Source organism: Lepisosteus oculatus, chromosome 5 (genome assembly GCF_040954835.1).
Source record: "Lepisosteus oculatus isolate fLepOcu1 chromosome 5, fLepOcu1.hap2, whole genome shotgun sequence".
Lineage (NCBI taxonomy): Eukaryota > Metazoa > Chordata > Actinopteri > Semionotiformes > Lepisosteidae > Lepisosteus > Lepisosteus oculatus.
The window spans coordinates 1,950,018-1,966,609 of record NC_090700.1 but is presented as its reverse complement, the minus strand read 5'-3'; the positions used below and the strand labels follow the sequence as shown (position 1 = coordinate 1,966,609).

General features: G+C 44.2%; 1 protein-coding gene across 7 annotated transcripts; it reads right to left on the bottom strand.

Annotated features, from left to right (window-relative positions):
* Positions 1 to 6,035: 6,035 nt before the first annotated feature.
* Positions 6,036 to 16,536, bottom strand: chrdl2 (chordin-like 2). Of its 7 annotated transcripts, none has more exons than XM_069189839.1 (11): positions 16,272 to 16,536; positions 13,377 to 13,548; positions 12,748 to 12,841; positions 12,144 to 12,319; positions 11,854 to 11,947; positions 11,458 to 11,516; positions 10,535 to 10,703; positions 10,200 to 10,388; positions 9,544 to 9,711; positions 8,619 to 8,711; positions 6,036 to 7,099 (listed from the first exon to the last, which is right to left on the bottom strand). In XM_069189839.1, exons 2-11 carry the CDS (start codon positions 13,449 to 13,451, stop codon positions 6,957 to 6,959), a joined length of 1,260 nt encoding a protein of 419 aa, XP_069045940.1. In that variant the 5' UTR covers positions 13,452 to 13,548; positions 16,272 to 16,536; the 3' UTR covers positions 6,036 to 6,956. The 7 variants fall into 7 exon arrangements, with proteins under 7 accessions (XP_069045940.1, XP_069045938.1, XP_069045939.1 ...); XM_069189837.1 differs by lacking the exon at positions 16,272 to 16,536 and adding an exon at positions 14,789 to 14,999 and having other exon boundaries at positions 9,544 to 9,708; positions 13,436 to 13,548; XM_069189838.1 differs by lacking the exon at positions 16,272 to 16,536 and adding an exon at positions 14,789 to 14,998.
* Between the last annotated feature and the right edge of the window lie 56 nt (positions 16,537 to 16,592).

Below are 16,592 nucleotides of genomic sequence, written 5' to 3'. Positions count from 1 at the left end.
TTGAAGAGCTCTAAATCCTTTTAATGTGAACTCCTGAGATGTCCAATAAACGGGATCTCGGTTTTTCAAGGTGTTTGCCTTGTCACAGTGCAGTAGTCCTAAAGATTTTTCATTTCTTTACCGTAATGATTGCGGTGTGGACACTTTTTTTCCTTCTCAGCAGCATTAGATACAGAACTGTCGGGAAGAAATAAAAGTGTCCCTTTGTGGAGCAGTTTAACCAAATAGCGTGAAAGTTTTTACTCCCGTGACCTGTCCTTTGCGATCTTGAAATATTTCAGTTCCTGGAAGCTCTTACCCAAAACAAAATTGTGGTAAATGTCATCATTGCTGGGAAAAACCCCACTTAGACATGTGGGCTTTGTTACAGATTTGAACAATAAGAAAATAAAACGACTTCCTTTATTGCCATTTTACATGAATGTTTAAATATTAGGTATTGAAAATATGTTTTATGACACTGCACCATTTAAAAACCATCTCTACGTTATGAATGACTGACTTATCCCTATAGAATGTCAAGTTCAGGAGGGAATATCACGATCTTCTTTTTGATGTTCTCTGTACTCTGCAGTCAACTAACGCAGACACACATTGCTGAAAACACTGCTTTAGACAAACAAAAATTAGTGGGAACAATGGATTGAATATTCCTACCCATTTGTATAAGCAGATGTGTTAGAATGAATTAAAATCCTTGGAGAACATCAACACAAGAAAGTTATATAGACTTCTGTAAACAATAGAATGATCTCAAGTATAATTACAGTGGTTTTGTGTTCTTCTTAAATGACACAAATATTTCAGCGATGTATATTTTTAATGTAAATGTCTGCTCAACACCAGTGGTCTCTTAATGATTATATTTGTTTACTTTTCACTCCATAAGGATATTGAGGTTTTTTTTTGTTTTCTGTTCTAACAAAGATCAAGAAATTCCTGAAGAGCTACTCAAATGTTTTCATGAGAAGCAATGTTAGAAAACGAAAAAAAAAAGAATAATGATATTATTTGTCCCTAAACAACCTCCTGATTAATTACACTGTTTCTTTGAAAAGCCAGTAGAAAGGCTATTGTAAACTTACAAACCCATCCAGTATTTGTATTTTTGTTTAGCATTTTTGCCTTGTGGATTAACTGCAACAAACACCATCAAAGGCTAATAATTTAAACATTCAGTTGTAATTTATTTTTATAATCCTTTTCACCCTCTTTATGATATACTGCTTCAGACTAAATCATCACATATTAATTGAAAGCAGATTTTTACACACACTGTTAGATCTTGAAAATATAATCATATTTGGCTGTAGCAGCAACTTCTATCCAATAAAAAATATGCAAGAGAGAGCTGTTTTTCTGCGGCGAGAATTGTGTCATGAAGCTTGCTCTATTAATATGGTACATTTCATCGTTGTTTTCCATCACTGGTGTATATCTCTCAAACATTATTTTCTATGACAGGGAACCTCTTAAATCGTGACAAAGAGACACGATGTGCGACCTTGTTTTATCTTTCGTCACAGAGAAACAGAGATCACCTGCCCCACATCAAAGTATTTAAATCCAGCAGTCAGAGCACACAGGGGCCCAAATCTGCTGCAGTCCAAGGCAAGAGTTTAGGTCATTCTGATGGGTCAGATGGGGTTCCAGCTGACTTTGACTGTGGGCATTAAGAGCCTGTTCACTGGGGCTCCTCATGCTCAGCAGAAGGATACAGGTGATTTCAGAGAGACGTGGTAGCAGGGACTAATCCACCCCCTGCAGACAAGTGGCAGGTTAGGATCTGGGTCCAATCAGCGCACTTGTTCTCATGAACAGCAGTGAGCATTCACAACCTGGGGGCTCTCCAAAGAGCAGAAGTATAAACCCCAAGTCATCTTTGCTAATGAAATTCAGGAACACACACGATATCAGAACATTTTCTAAGCTGGCTGCAATCAGCTCAGCCCTGTGCTGCGTTATTTGTCATCTGGTCTTGCCTGGTGAATGTAGTGTCCCCTACTGTATTGACGACACATCTTTATTTCTTCTTTAATGATAACGATCTGCAGTGTACCTGGCGAGTCACGATTGCAGCTGAAGACTCCCACACCCAGTACAGAGAGTCCAGGAGTTCCTCACAACAATGATTGTAGCCACACAGGATGTGTAGGCCTATAGACTAGTTCTGTCTTTCGGCTTCAGAAGAAAAACTCGAGAAAGCAGACTACCTGACAGATTCTTAGCGGTTAGAATAAAACTATTCATCCTTGTAATTGTGAGAGGTATTTATGTTACTGAAAAAGCTGCACATACTGCTGTATATGGGAAAGGAACAATAACACAGTGCTATCTATTGATTCTCCCTATTACTGGTTCAGGTTTTTACTTCTGAACTTAAAACAGCAGGGATCAGGAAAAAAGTGGAGTTGTTAATCATGAGAAACCCAGTATTATACATGTACTTTGGCACAGCACTGCTCATGAGCTGAAATGATCAGGGCCAAATTTATTAAGAGGGCTGTAAAAACAAAGCTTCCGAGATGGAGTTGGGAAGTATTTTGATTGACTCAGGGGTTATTTGAACACCTTAATCAACTATGAAAGCAAACACAACTTTCAGACTTAATTACCTTAAAACAATTGGGAACTCTTTGATTCAAAAGGCTGCCTGCTCAATTTTCAATGCTTGACTTCCTCCAATGCTCTGAATCTGTGAGGCACCAAATGGTGTAATAAGTCAGAGGCCTGTCCTTGTTTAACCAGGTCTTTCTGCTCCTGTTATTCAGCAGAAATTACTATGGATATGACAACTTTCAAACACACAATGTGGTTTTAACAGGCCATAGATTCCAACAATTTCTGTTTAAAAAGCGAGAGTATCTTTACATAAAATTAAAACAAACTATTTTTAATCAGCTTCAATCAGTGTCTCAATAACAGAAACCAAAATTGTTTCCTACAGTGTAACAGCCTTCCAAGGTTCACAACAACGTGATCCTCCTATTGGAATAAGCAGCAGATGTTTCTTTTGTTTTATTTAATTCAAGATGCAGAGGGAAGACTTTGGATATGGTGAGATCTCCGTGCCGCATCGTCAGAGCTGCATCTCCACCACAGGCTGCTGAGCACACCCTCTCACAGCCCACCCTTGCCGCTGGAACACCAAAGGCATCGTTTTTGTTCCCCTTCAAAATATAGAGCAGAGATCCAAGATCAGATGTGATTTATAACCACTGACTGCACCCAGCTGCTGGTGCTCCGAGCCAAGAGCGAGCCTTGCAGAAGCAGCCTTCTGTGGTTGAAGGTACTCTTTTTTTTTTTCAGAAAACAGATTCAAATTCACCAATTCTTTTTCAGGACATGCCCACCATTTGGAATCATACCCACCAAACCACCCATGAAGCCATTTAGGCCATGAGCACGGCAGCTACATACAGGAGGTTGGTTGGCTGGGAGACAGACATGTCCCTTAGCGATCTCACCTGAAGTCTGCTGCAGGTGCACAGAAAGGCACAAGTGCTTTGCATGGAGAGCTGCAAGCACAAGTTACGGCTGTTTTGTGTGGATCCAGAGTGGCCTGACTCTTCCCACTGGTGTGCTGCCACTCTGAGGAACCAGAGACACGACTGAGGCTTGAACTCACAATGTGTCGATCAAAGTGAAGTGAGTGCTCACCGCCTGCACCATTCGGCAGCTTTGGGAAATGCAATCTTACCTCCCCAACCTAGGATCACTTTTGTGAATCCCCACAGAAACACGAAACCAGTCACTGGAATACTAGCTAGCCAGTCACTCATATACACACGAATCCCAGCTTCTCCTCCATTTGGTGTTCTTGGCTGCAGAGCAACTGCGAGAAATCTGGACTCAGTCACTTTCCTCCCCGATTAGTGCCGCTCAGACAGAACAAAGTGCCAGAGATGACAACCCAAAGGCCAACGGAAATAATTTGCAGCTCCATTGTGTGACCAATAGTGCCCGCTTGTGTCTGAAAATGTTTTGTCAGGGCTGCAGTGAGACATGTGGACTCTTGTTTGGCGCTGTGTGTGAGGTCAACACAATAACTCATTGTTGCCCGAGGTCGGGGCGGGGGGGGGCAGGAAACCAGGCTGGTTTAGGGGGAACAGATAATAGTCAAGACTCTGGCGTTGACCTAACTCCACATTGTCTACCCAACAGAGCGCAGGTGACTTTCAAGACTTTCTTTGCCAGTTTAAGTGGTGGGCAGCGCTCATGCCAAGCAGGAGGAAAAGTAAGCATAAAGGGGAACATCACTGACAAATGGACCAGCTCTGCTACTGGGAGGCCGGACTGTCGGAATACAGTTGGGACCCTCAGATACATTCTGACTAGTCTTTTTCAGATAGCACCCTTACTTTGTTTAGCATAACTCTTGCTTTTATATTTGATTTAACAAATTTTTTAAAAAGATATAGGCTTCCTTTTTGGACGTATAAACAAACCTTTTCAAATTCAAATGCCACTGATGCTCTGAACTGGAGTAACTAAAGTTTTGCACGCACCCCGAAATCCCATCTGCGAATGGGTAGAATGCAATCCTTCATCTTGGGCTTTCATCTCCTCACATAGCTGAGCAGACATGACCTCAAAGTCGAGCTCAGTGGAAAAAACTCACAATGAAAATTCCGCTTTTGACAAGGGTAAAACATATCTACAGCTCAGATGATATTAATATGATCCCTATCTGGTCTGTTTGTTCTGTTTGATGCAGGAGGGAGGACTTGCAGTTCCTCTGAGTAAACTGGACATGTGGCCAGCAGTACCTTCCCAGCAGTACCTTCAGAGATGGTACTTTTCTGCAGTGTTCAGAAGTCGGACTCCTTAAAACAAAGACAAGCTGTCGACACAGCAGACAAACGAGATCCATTGTTTGTAATAACCTCAGTTATTGCATCTAAAATTCAGAAAGCAGAAGGTGAAGTTTTCCAGTGTTACAGGAGTGTTTAGTTTGCCTTTTTAAAGCGTTTTAGGCTTTTTCAAATGTCTTTCAGCTTCACAGGACTCTTCGGATCTGAGACTTGGCAAACTCTGAACTGAGTCCAACTCCTGACCTACATTTATATAAAATTAACAGTGCCCTTTTGTAAAGCCCATCAAGTTGAAATAACAAAGTGCTGTATTACGTCAACACTCAAATACAAATTATTGGCACCGATGGTGAGAAACTTTAGCAAACAAACAACCTTGGTTGCAACAGCGGCAGCCCTCAAATTTTCGAGAAAACAAGTGCTGTGTTTCTAAGAGCGCTTTCATCTAGGTATTGTGTTACCCTCTGAGAGTACAGTTTTGACTTCTGTGGTCTGGCTCTCCTCTCTGGAGTTCACTCACCCTGACAATGAAAACCTGTGTATTTATAGCAGGAAGCTGCATTTACCCCCGCGTGCTTTCTCTTCTTCTAATCTCGCCATCAAATGCATTAGAAAAACAGTTCACTCTGTTCCCATGATTTATCATTTATGGCTATCATTCTCATTTGCTCTTTCAACACCAAGCCTGGTACAGGTGACATCACCCCCTTGGAACCTGGATCATGCTGAATTATCCAATGGAGGGAGGCCTGGCCTTTTGGCATAGTGTAATTCTCCGCTGTCTAGCGGAATGGTGCCATGTGGCTCTGAAATCAGAAGGGCCTGTGAGTTTCCATGATCAAATGCTGGCGGGGACAAGAGCTCTACTTGTTCAGAATCCAGGACTGGGGGCAGCGTGGAGAAGTAATTGGGACTCTGGAGTCGTTACCATGTGGTTGAGGGTTCAGACCCCATGCAGAAAGTGCCACTCCTGCAGTTTGCTCAGCTGTACAAACAGGCACCAGAGCTGCTGGGGAGCTAACCTGTCCCACCAACCTGAAACAGGTGGGGACCCGAATTAACCACTGGTTCATGAAGGACTCCACCCACTTCTGACTATAATCCATGCAGAAACAGCATATGAATGGTAGGAGTTACAAGTTTAATAAAATGATGAAAAGAAATTGCTTATATTCTTGCAACTTCATTTCAATATTGTAAATAAAAAAGTGTAAAAGGGTCTCTGCTTTAAAACATATTTAATATCAAAATCCGATTAATAGTGCAAACGTACACACAATATTGTACAAACGAAAATCATGTTAACAGGCTCCTTCATTTTACAATGTGTTACTATATATTTACATTAAAGACTATTCTCCTTCCGTGGTGTATACTGCAAGCGTGCACTGATTCATATCTCAATGCTTAAGAAACGATATGAGAGAAGAGAGAATGGACTATAATAACATTATTAATATCTTTATATCTTTCACGTGTTACACTGTGGGGAACTGTAACACGTGTTCTTTCAGATACTGTTTCAAAACAGATGTGGCTCGCCAGGGCAAATTGAACTATTTAAAAATATATATACATATGGGTGTAAAAATTAAGGCCCACCATTTTAATGGGTTCAAATTTGAACACCCCAGCTCGCTGTCTCAGTTTTATTTTACTGATTGATCTAGGTGCTAAGTTACATGAGACTTCAAAATGCATATGAAAAAAAAAGAAATTCTTTAAGGAAAGAAATCAAAAGCAAGGAAATGCCACTTTATTTTGATTTATTTCTGAAGCAGAATCTGTTCCTCTCTGAACAGGAGCTGGAATCTGTAAAGTCCACACCTGGCTGCAAGGCAGAGACTGGGGCTGGCTAGAGAGCAGAGTACACCTCGAAAGGAGTGCCAGGGGTCCCAACTCTTCAGGCAGGTCCCTCTTGACATAAAAGCAGCAAATTAAAAAATAACAAGAAAACATCTGTAGAAATGGCGCCCTTTTTAATTGGTTACAGCTAGAGGAGGGGCTTACAGATGCTGCCGCGTCTCCTGCGATTTCTGCGAAGTGCATGAAGGAGCAGCAGGGTCCTCTCCAAACAGACGTTTTTAAGTTGACTATGCGAGCAGAAGAGCAAGTCCGCCTGGTGTCAGAGATGTTGTGCCTTTAGGAAAGTGACATTGCACACAGGCTGTCTAATTGTTCTGGGTATAAAAACTGAAGAACCTCCCTCATGCCATCATCACAGGTTCTGGTCTCTGGGTTTTCCTTTCTGTGGGCTTCCTGCTCCTTGAACTTCTTCCAGGTCTCTGAATGAACAGTGGGGGGAAATAATCATTTGAGCACCTCACCGATGTCATGCAAGAAACGTCAGGCAAACCCGAACACTTCCACAACAATATGGGGATGATCAAGCATATTCAGACGACCCAGACTCATCCGCTCAAGAGAGTAGCCAAAGAGGTCTGCCACGGACAAATCATCGGTCTCTTGGTAAACCAGTCTGCTGTGCTCTGGGGCAGTGCCCTGGCACTGGTTATTTGGAACCAGACAATCAGAATTTCTTACGAAATTCAATTCCCTTTGTCAGCATTATGCTTTTGTTCTGCCACAGGTGTTTATGTTTTTACCAGACCCGTAGATGAGTCATGTCTTCTGTTTGTTTTTCTAGAATTTCTAAAGAATCTCTCCCTGCTTAACAGGCCTGTGCCACATAGCTGCTTCACTCCACTGCCCACTGGCTCAGCAACTATAAAACTTCTCCTTGTTGGTGAGTAACCCTTTCCTGTACGCTGCAGTGTTCAGGGTCCTCTATTTTACATCTTCATTTAGTTAATTACTGTAAGAATCCGTACCAGATCTTGGCCCTCTCAAAGTTTTTTTTACATCAGTCTTAGCCCTGTCTAGTCTTGTTTAGGGTCCTTTTGGTTTTCTAGATCTCTTTTCGCTTCTTAGTTGCTACAGACTGTGATGGGGAAACATCACATACAGCCCATAGATCAGGCAATTACTTGAGGTAAGAAGCCAAGAGCAGAAATGAGATGAAAACCAGAACCTTCCTGTGGGTTTTGAGGACCGGCCAGTCAGGAATCAGTCACAGCTCTCTTCTGTGCCGATGAGCCTGTCAGTGACGGTCTCAATTTATCCTTCATCATCTGTCTGTTTCTGTTACCAAGTCTTTATAGCACTAGAGGATTCAAAACTGGACTATGGCCAGTGCTCATCGCTTGATTTCGGTTTCACCGAAAGCTTTCATTTCCAAATCTCATAGGAACCAAGCTGAAAAGATAATGATAATTTGCGTTCAGCTTGTCTCATAAAAACTAGCCATCTTTCCATCAGCGGCATCTGGAAGAGATACTTTCCATTTTCACTTCTGAGCAACGCGTACTCACTGATGCGACTGACAGGAGAGTTTAGCGCAGAGTGGAGAAGCAGCATGTACAGTACCTCACTGAACTAACTGGCAAGAGGATTTAACTTACAATGGAGGAAATGTATTACCCATGCTAAAGAAAGCCTGCAGGCACCTGGGAATCACAAAGGTTGCTGTATTTCATTGGACAAGAGAGACCTGGCCACCTAATTCCGGTGGTACCCAGGAGCTCACCTGGACACTGCCATAAGGGGGGAACCCAGAGAGAGCTGGGACTGCTGGCTAGAGACGTGATTCAGACCTGGCCTTGCTCACAGAGCCCTGGCTCACAGAGCCCATGCAGTGCTCAGAGGGAGGGCATTTACTGGGGGAGACAGGTCAGGTGCTGCATCTGCCAAAGCTTTCACAACATGAGAACGGACTGCCTGATTGGAGTTAAAACACACGCCTACCCTCATCAAGCCTGGTCAAAAAGACATAATTCTCTGGATCCTCCATCAGTGTTTCCCTCTGAAGCTCCTCTGTTTCCATAAAATGGAGAGATCCTGGAAGGAGGAATGGAAAGTCACTGATGACTCTTCAGTGCATCCTAAACCAAGGCCAGTGATATCAGCAGACAGTGATTGCAGCACGCAGATCATGAAAGCAGGCAACATGTTTGCTTTTCTGAAAAAAACTACCCAGCCAACTTGCTGAAACTGATTTGGATTGATTAGGAACGTACCAGCTGCTAAATAAGCAAGATGGGGACAAGTGGCCGCCTCATACTTTTTGATGTTCTTAAAAAATGATTTTCACACATTTCTATCCTTGTGAAAGCTTACAACCATAATAGGACATACATGTTGCACACTTTTTCCATGGCTCTAATCTTGACTTTCCTGGGCTTTACCATGACAAATACGACCTTCATGCTTTACCATTGCTCACACCCAGTTTCACGCATCTGTGCTTTCATGTCCTTTCACCCTGGTTTCTCTGGGCTTTGTGTGATACTCTACTCAGTTTTGAACAAATGCAAAGTGCAGAAAGGCAGTTCTCATGAAAGACACCAGTACCATACTTAAGGTGTACTGTCTGTGTGACATGCTCTTCGGCACAAATCCTGGCCTTTTTGCCATCTCCTTCCCAAGCTGTGGGAAAGAATGGGAATGCGACTTTCATCACCATGGCCAAGGGCTTTCCAGTAGCTAGCTGGCATCCATGCACATCTGACATGACAGAGAAAGCAGCCTGTGTGTTTCCCTAATCAGACATTCAGTGGACGCAGAAACCACTCTGTCCCACTTGCGGTGCAATTTCCACTCAGCATGTTTGGATCTACAGCCTGCAGCCTCACCTGACCTCACCACGCCTCCTCATGCAATCTCCACTTGCCTTCTACTGTCTTCCAGACGTGCACCTCAAGCTCGGCAGCTCCTTGTCTTTCAATGGCAATCTTTCGGACAGTACTGTCTGTGCCAGAGCCCACTTTGTAAACCAGAAATTCAGCGCTGTCTTTTCCCGGGGAGCACTGTGTCCTGTTCTGTTCCGTTTTTTGCTCTGCTGTGAGAGAGAGGAAAAATCTTTTTGTTTGTTTGCTAAAACAAAGCAATTCGATATACACTTTATTAACTTATATGTTAACTTGAACTGTATTAATGAAGAACCAAAAAAAAAGCTGCAGAAAACCTGCTGCTCTCCATTCGCTGTGTCTGTGTCCGTGAGGGAAAGCACGGACTGTCCAGGGATTCCCCAGAACGAGCAAGACATGAACCAGGGGACGCCAGTGGACACCACAGGGGTGCGCATTATAAATAGAGAACAGGAGGCACTTATTTACACTAGGGGTGGCGGGTGTCTGGAAGAAGCTACCGATATTCCTAATTGAAATAAACACGTGGGAGCGTGGAACAACTTGTCCGGCCATGTTATTGAAGCTGATACCCTGGCCTCTCTCAGGAAACGTCCCAGGGAGATCCTCCTCTCAGCTGGAGACTAAAACCCAGAAGGCCTCCCCTCACCTCCTGCTCCTGAGGTCTGGCACATCCTACCTGGGCATGTCTTGCAGCACTCGCCCTCAGTCTTCTCGGGGTGCTCGCAGGGATACTCCCTGGGGCAGGTGATGCGCTTACACTCCTGGACGCCGTCCTTGCACGTGCACAGGATGCACTCCAGGACCTTCCCCAGCTCCGGGTGCCACAAGTCCCCGTGAGAGTATGTCTTCCCGTTGTACACGCAAGCTGGGGGCGGGACAGCGGGGAAAACCTGGGTCACGCCGCACCTCTCCATCCAAAAAAAGCGCGTGTGCCGCTCATAAGAGAAACGTGATTTCTGACCGACTGCCTATCCCTGCCTGTGCTCCAGCCTGTGCAGAAGCTGCCCCCACCTCTCTTGTGTTTCCTCTGCAGGAGGATCTTTACGGTGGTGCCTGCAGCTCCTCCGTGCCGGAAGGCCGGGAGATTCAGGGCCCTGGATGAGCTCCTTATGGCCGATGGGGTCTCTCGTCCTGCCACATTTTCCCCTGGATCTCCAGAACACTGGTCTTTCGAGTGCCTCTTCCATTTCGAGGGAGAGACAGGGCAAAAGAGAGGAGATGTTTAAAAAGTTATGTACATTGCGCCAACTGGCATGTTGAACCTCACATATTTTACTTATGGGGCATCCAATTTGGAATAATCGATTGTTTCAGGACCCTACTCTCCAGCAGTGACTCTCCTGCTCCAGAGAGAAGGGGGGTGTGTGCACGTTCCCCCGACACGCCCACCTGCAGGGCCAATCCTTTGAAAGGCTGTGAGCTGCACCATGCCAGGCGGAGAGTTAGCGCTGATCGGAGGCGTGTGCCTTCTCTCAGCGATGTCACTGCAGGCCAGCAGGCAGGGTTTGTGTCTGAGCTGGAAGAACCCCGATTGTTAAAATCCAGTCCTTCCCCAGCAGAGCTCAGCCAATTGAGCAGCACTGCTAAGGTGATCATAGCCAGTACTTGGGAGATGTACCTATTTAAAGGCTTTTTAAAAATTGTGCTTTGATTGTGACTGTGATTGAGATTGTGCTTCTTATTAGACAAGTGCAGCAGTCACATTTTTAAACTTCCTTGGAAATCATCCTGTGTGCCAAGTATGGTACGCAGAGGAGTAATCATTTATTGGCAGAGCAAGAGTTGAGGGAACTATGGCCTGAGCACATTTCTCCCAAACCAAGTGTAACTGTCGATGTCTCTTTGACACACCACAGGGAGAGTCTGCATGGCGCACTGACAGAAACAGCTCACTGTCTGTACATCGCAAAGAAGAGGTGGGAATAGAAACATACAGCTCCTCGGTTTAGCTGCTGTCCACTGTCTTCTGTGGAAGCAGAGTTGATATTCACATCTTAAAAAAATAAGAGAGAAAATTAAAAACAAAACACAGAATATCTCATCTGCTCTGAAATGACTGTTGCCCTAGAGCTGTTAAGGAGGCTGTCTTGAGTTTTTGCCTAAGTGCTCAAAAACTCATTTCCAAAAGCCAGTGTGCAGGCTTGAGAGGGTTTTGGTGCAGTATAGTGGAGACAGCAGCAGGTTTGGCTCAGTGTCGATAAAATCAACTCAGAACTGAGAACACAGGAACCCAGAGCAGAGATTAGCCCTTTGCAATTAGCATCACAAACAAAAGCACCCAGCGACATGACATCAAGACTCAAGTGAAAGATGGATTTTAAGTCAAAAACCTTTGCAGAGTGGACAGCAACTGTCTTGCACAGACACGGGGGACGCACACGAGACCCTTGAACACGTCTTCAAGGCGCAGAAGATGTTCCCATTCTGAAACACACACAGAAAAAAAAAACACAAAGTCTAGGCCAGAGCAGGGGGAGGCAGGGAAAGCGAAGGTGTCTTGTAGGGCTGTGATGACTCTTTCTGTGGCACGTGAGACACGCCGGGTCAAGAGCACGCTCGGATCACATCCTGCCCAGTCAGGAAGGTGCAGAGGTGAGGGGGTGACCGGGGTGCGACTTACAGAGCAGCTGCACGTGACGCACTGATTGGGCAGCCGAGAGGGAAAGAGCTCGTCGTTGGAGAAGGTCTCCCCAGGCTGGTAGAGGATCCCGTTGTACTGGCAGGACTTCCCGAGGGTCCTCAGTCCCGCTGGGCTCCTTGACTCCTCGTCTGCAGCCGGATGGGGGGGGGGAAATACTTAGTTGAGAAGAATACAAGAGGTTACGGACCAGAGGAGACCATCCTGTCCTTCCAGCCTGTGTGCTAGCTCACCGATCCCAGGAGCACATCCAGCTGGCTCTCCAAGGACACCAGGGTATGGGCTTCAACAACACAAGGGTGGGCAGCTTGTTCCATGCCCCCCAAAGATGTATGTAGTTCCGAATATTTTAATTAGAAAAACAGAACAACATGGGATCAAGGCTAGGGGAGGAAACCCATCTAGGCTAAGAAATAAACTATTCCTCTGTGAGTATTTGTGCTCATCACAAGGCCACCACACTATTTGCAAGCCTTCCCGAAAGGAGGTCATGGAAGTACTTTGGGAATATCCCTGGCTTCTCTCTGACCGGCGTTGTGTGTCCGCAGAATATTTAGCAAATGCAAACGCAATAAATTATCCTAACCTGCACATCGAGGACAGCACTGCTGAGAGTCGGTCACCGGATTTTTACATCTTAGGACCGGACACTTGATGGCGTTGCAGTTCACATGGCCTGTCTGAGGAACAGAGCTCTTATGAGACACCCAGACACCCACTGCACACCCTCGGACACCCGTGGGCGCTGGCGAATTAAACAACGCAGAGCGTACATGACAATCACGGCATTTCCTTTAAAAAAAGTCAAGAAAACTAACAGCCCGTTTTACTTGTTGTATAGCAGAACAGCACCACCTCCTGGGAAAAGTAAAAAGCTTTTCAAAAGACTGCTTTAACAATCACTGTATATTTCAGACTCAGGTTTACGACGCGAGAGAATTGTCAATCTTAAAAAAAACAAACAGAAAAGGTTGGTTTCTCTTGTCTCACAGTGTAATCTATAAAGGAAATCGTTGTACTAACTTGCCAATGCAGATTTTATTTTTAAAAAGGGATATTGCCTTTACTCAAGTTAACCGATTTTTCTCCCTCAATGTGACAGGCTAACGTGAATTGGATAACGCTAACAATGCCAGAATCAGCGCCGTGCAGCTGCTGAAGGGATTTACGTTTTCATAGGAAAACTGACCCTCCGCCTCAAGCGGCAGGAGGTACCTGCGGCGGTGCGCTCGGTGCCCCTCCAGACTGACGTGCGGGGAAGAGGAAGACTGTACCTCGGCGCATGTGCATCGCATGCAGAGCACGAATCCGTAAGGCTCCAGATAAGGGTGCCAGCTGTCTCCTGGACTGTATCTCTTTTCTTTAAAAGTGCAAAACGTGCCAGGGACTGCAAAGAAAAACAACACGAAGTGCTCAGAGGGGGGAAGAAAGTCTAGCGTATTGAAACAAAGAGGACGGGGCCGATTCCACGCATTCCTGAAATGGTTGGCAGACGAAGCTTTAATTGCCTTAAAATACGGTTTACACTCTGGATCATTCCTACACGAGGGAGTGCGTCGTAAACAAAGCTTCATGCCAGAGCCTCGGGAACTCCAAGACGCCAGTGTGGTTGTACCAGCCCTCTCTGTCCCTTCACACAAGGCGCAGAAGTATGTCAACGTTATTTCCAATGGGAGTAGAATCCCATGGGAGTAAGCAAAAGGGATTCAAACTTTATAAATGGCCAAGAACGAAACGTTTTCTTTTCTTTACGGTTCGATTTGGGTGGTCGGGTTTCACCAGAAGAGCGAAGAATATGAACAAGACGCGCCGGGCGCACACATGACCCTCTATCAATTTCCCTCAAGTGATCAAGCCCAGGACCGAACCTACCTGATCTAGTCTGAGTCAAACCCCTCCAGGCCACTCATAGCGCATAGACATGAAAGGACATTACGTAAAGGAATCCTTTTAGCTGCCTGCAGAACACGCTATTTATTTTAAATGACAGGTGAATAATCCCTTCCTTTAAAATACTCTTTTCAACAGCCTCAGCCCCATCGTTAGCCGTCGTTATCGAATACGCAGAAGAGCTTGTTTGCAAAAAGTTCTATTTCATTTCAGCACTTTCATTCAGTTTATTACCAGGTACTGTACATTTTACCTGTTCAACCTGTTTATAAATTAGCTGATTAACAACGTGGTATCAATAGCAGCATATTGTATATTTTAGCACTTTGCAAAACGAGAAAGAAAGTTAAAGTCTTGTTTTGTTTTGTCAAATTATATATTAATGCTGGCGAAAAAAATTGCCCGAGCTTTGCGATTTCAAAGAACAAACACAAATAGTAACAGGAAAAAAAACTACTTCTAAGACGTTTCCGTAATACTAACAACAAAAGGAAAATAATTAGTAAAACTCATAAATTCTTCACCACGAGAATGTTTTCAAATTCATACGGAAATGCATCATTAAAATCGATCATCATTAGCTGATATCACTTTTAAATTAACATTAAAAACGCGATAACTTTAGCAGTCCTGAGGTTCTCCAGTTTTAAAGCGTACGCAACGTTTTTTCTTTCAAGTTCTAAACAATACTGCAAAATAATTATTCCTCTTGTATTATTCTGGTTAATTTTACTTACTTTTCCTCGTTCTTATTGCTTCTACATCAAGAATAATGTACAAAGCCAGACTGAAGAAGACGAATAGGTGCTTCATGCCGGAGACGATTTCTTCAAGAAATAAATAAAAATATAAATGTCGCCAGTGACTACAAATATATTTCTGAGGTTGCAACGCGACAGCAAACGACCACAAAACCAATGTGAAACTCCGCATCAAATCATAAATCTAGTCTCCAGATGTGTCGAAGATGCGCGCCTCCTACAGGACACCCTGAACATTTTCTGAAAAATAACTATCCCCCGGGTCTGGGTGGACGAATGTTGCGTGGATTCCCGAAATTTGACAAAACGATGAGTTATTTTATATGTTTGAAATTGCTGTTTTGCACAGTGTTAACGATATATTACCATGTTTCCTCTCACCCGCAATACAGACCCATAGATCGCATGAAAGAAAGGCAAGTGAACACGAAGTGACAGAAATAATTACCAGCGACTACTTAAACCTTTCCTTGTATAAATGGAAAATAACGGTTCTTTTTTTAAACTATATATTTTGTAAAAACATGTAAAATAATAAATGGTGCTTTCGAAGCCTCAACAGGAAGTTCAGCATCACTGCTTGTCTGATTCTTGTTCTTGTTTCACAGTTTTTTCCGTTTTTCACGCCTCTTATTTTTTTTTCTGTGCACGATCTGAGTGTCAGGGACCTATAAGTGGTGAAATTACTCCACTGTAATAACTATCCAAACATCATCATTGTTGAATCGGGTGTGTGAACACATTAATGGCACAGGATACAGAAGTCGTATTTAACCTGACATACAGCCCTGTGGACCGTGAGCTGTGAACGAGCAGGGTGGGTGCAAATTTGCCCCACGGGCAGCCGGCGAAATTCGTTACCCGCTGTACAAAAGTTGTGGTTGTTGGTTTTTGTGTGTGTGTGTATTTATATGCCTGAATTCAACTATGCTACAGAAATGACCAGTTTATATGGCTATGTTGTATGTGTATGTGGGTGTTGCATTTTTGAAAACCCTGGGATACTGCCCCAGACTCCGTGCATGTTTCTGTGAACCCAGTATCCACCCCCTGATTTCTGTTTTTATCACTTTTCCCGGTCAATAAAAGTATCCCCTGCCTGTAATTTCCCAGTCTCAGCGGGATTAATTTCTCCATTGCGCTGGATCCCTCTCTCTCTTGCGCCGCCTGGTGGCCGTGTGTGCGCCTGCTGCCGGCGAGACTGACCCGATCAATCCAAACGTTGTCAAGATGAAGGATTCAATCTTGTCTTAACCTCGGGCTTTAAGGACAAAATGACCGACTGAAATCAATAAAAGAGCGCCGAAACTGCAGAATCGGTGATTAAATCAGTGACAAGGGCTAAGGCTGAAGCTCTGTAGCTCCAACAACTGGTGTTAATTGCTACCCAAAGGAAAATAAAGGCTCCTGCACATTGCCTATTTTTAAAACACATTTTCTGATAAAAAAAAAAACTTACAGACAAGCGGTAGTTGAAACCTATCGGGGTTGCGATAAATAAAAGTAAAACCAGAAGGAGCTCAAGGATGGAAATGAAAGTGCTGCAGGCAGGTCACTGTGTTTCTGTTCACTGGGACTTTAACTGAAGTGTCAGAAAGTTGAAGAAGGTCGGGTCCCCCTTAGATCACGCCCCGACTCTCTCCTCTTGTCGGTTTTGTTTTGAATCACTGAAACAGGGCAGAGGATTGGGGATAATAACGAAATTAAGCAGCCAAGCTTGTAAACAATAAATCAACACACGTGAAGTGAGGGGGGGAAGGGTCTCTGGACTAGCAAATGT

Bases quoted from the DNA above. Each gene is read 5' to 3' on its own strand.
- chrdl2 (XM_069189836.1), bottom strand. From the start codon at position 14,984: ATGCGGAGTTTCACATTGGTTTTGTGGTCGTTTGCTGTCGCGTTGCAA. The intron at 13,549-14,788 runs GTAAGTAAAATT...TTTTCTTTGCAG, and splicing joins AGCAATAAGAACGAGGAAAA to TCCCTGGCACGTTTTGCACT. The intron at 9,712-10,199 runs GTAGGATGTGCC...TCTCTCTCACAG, and splicing joins GTGCTGCAAGACATGCCCAG to CAGAGCAAAAAACGGAACAG.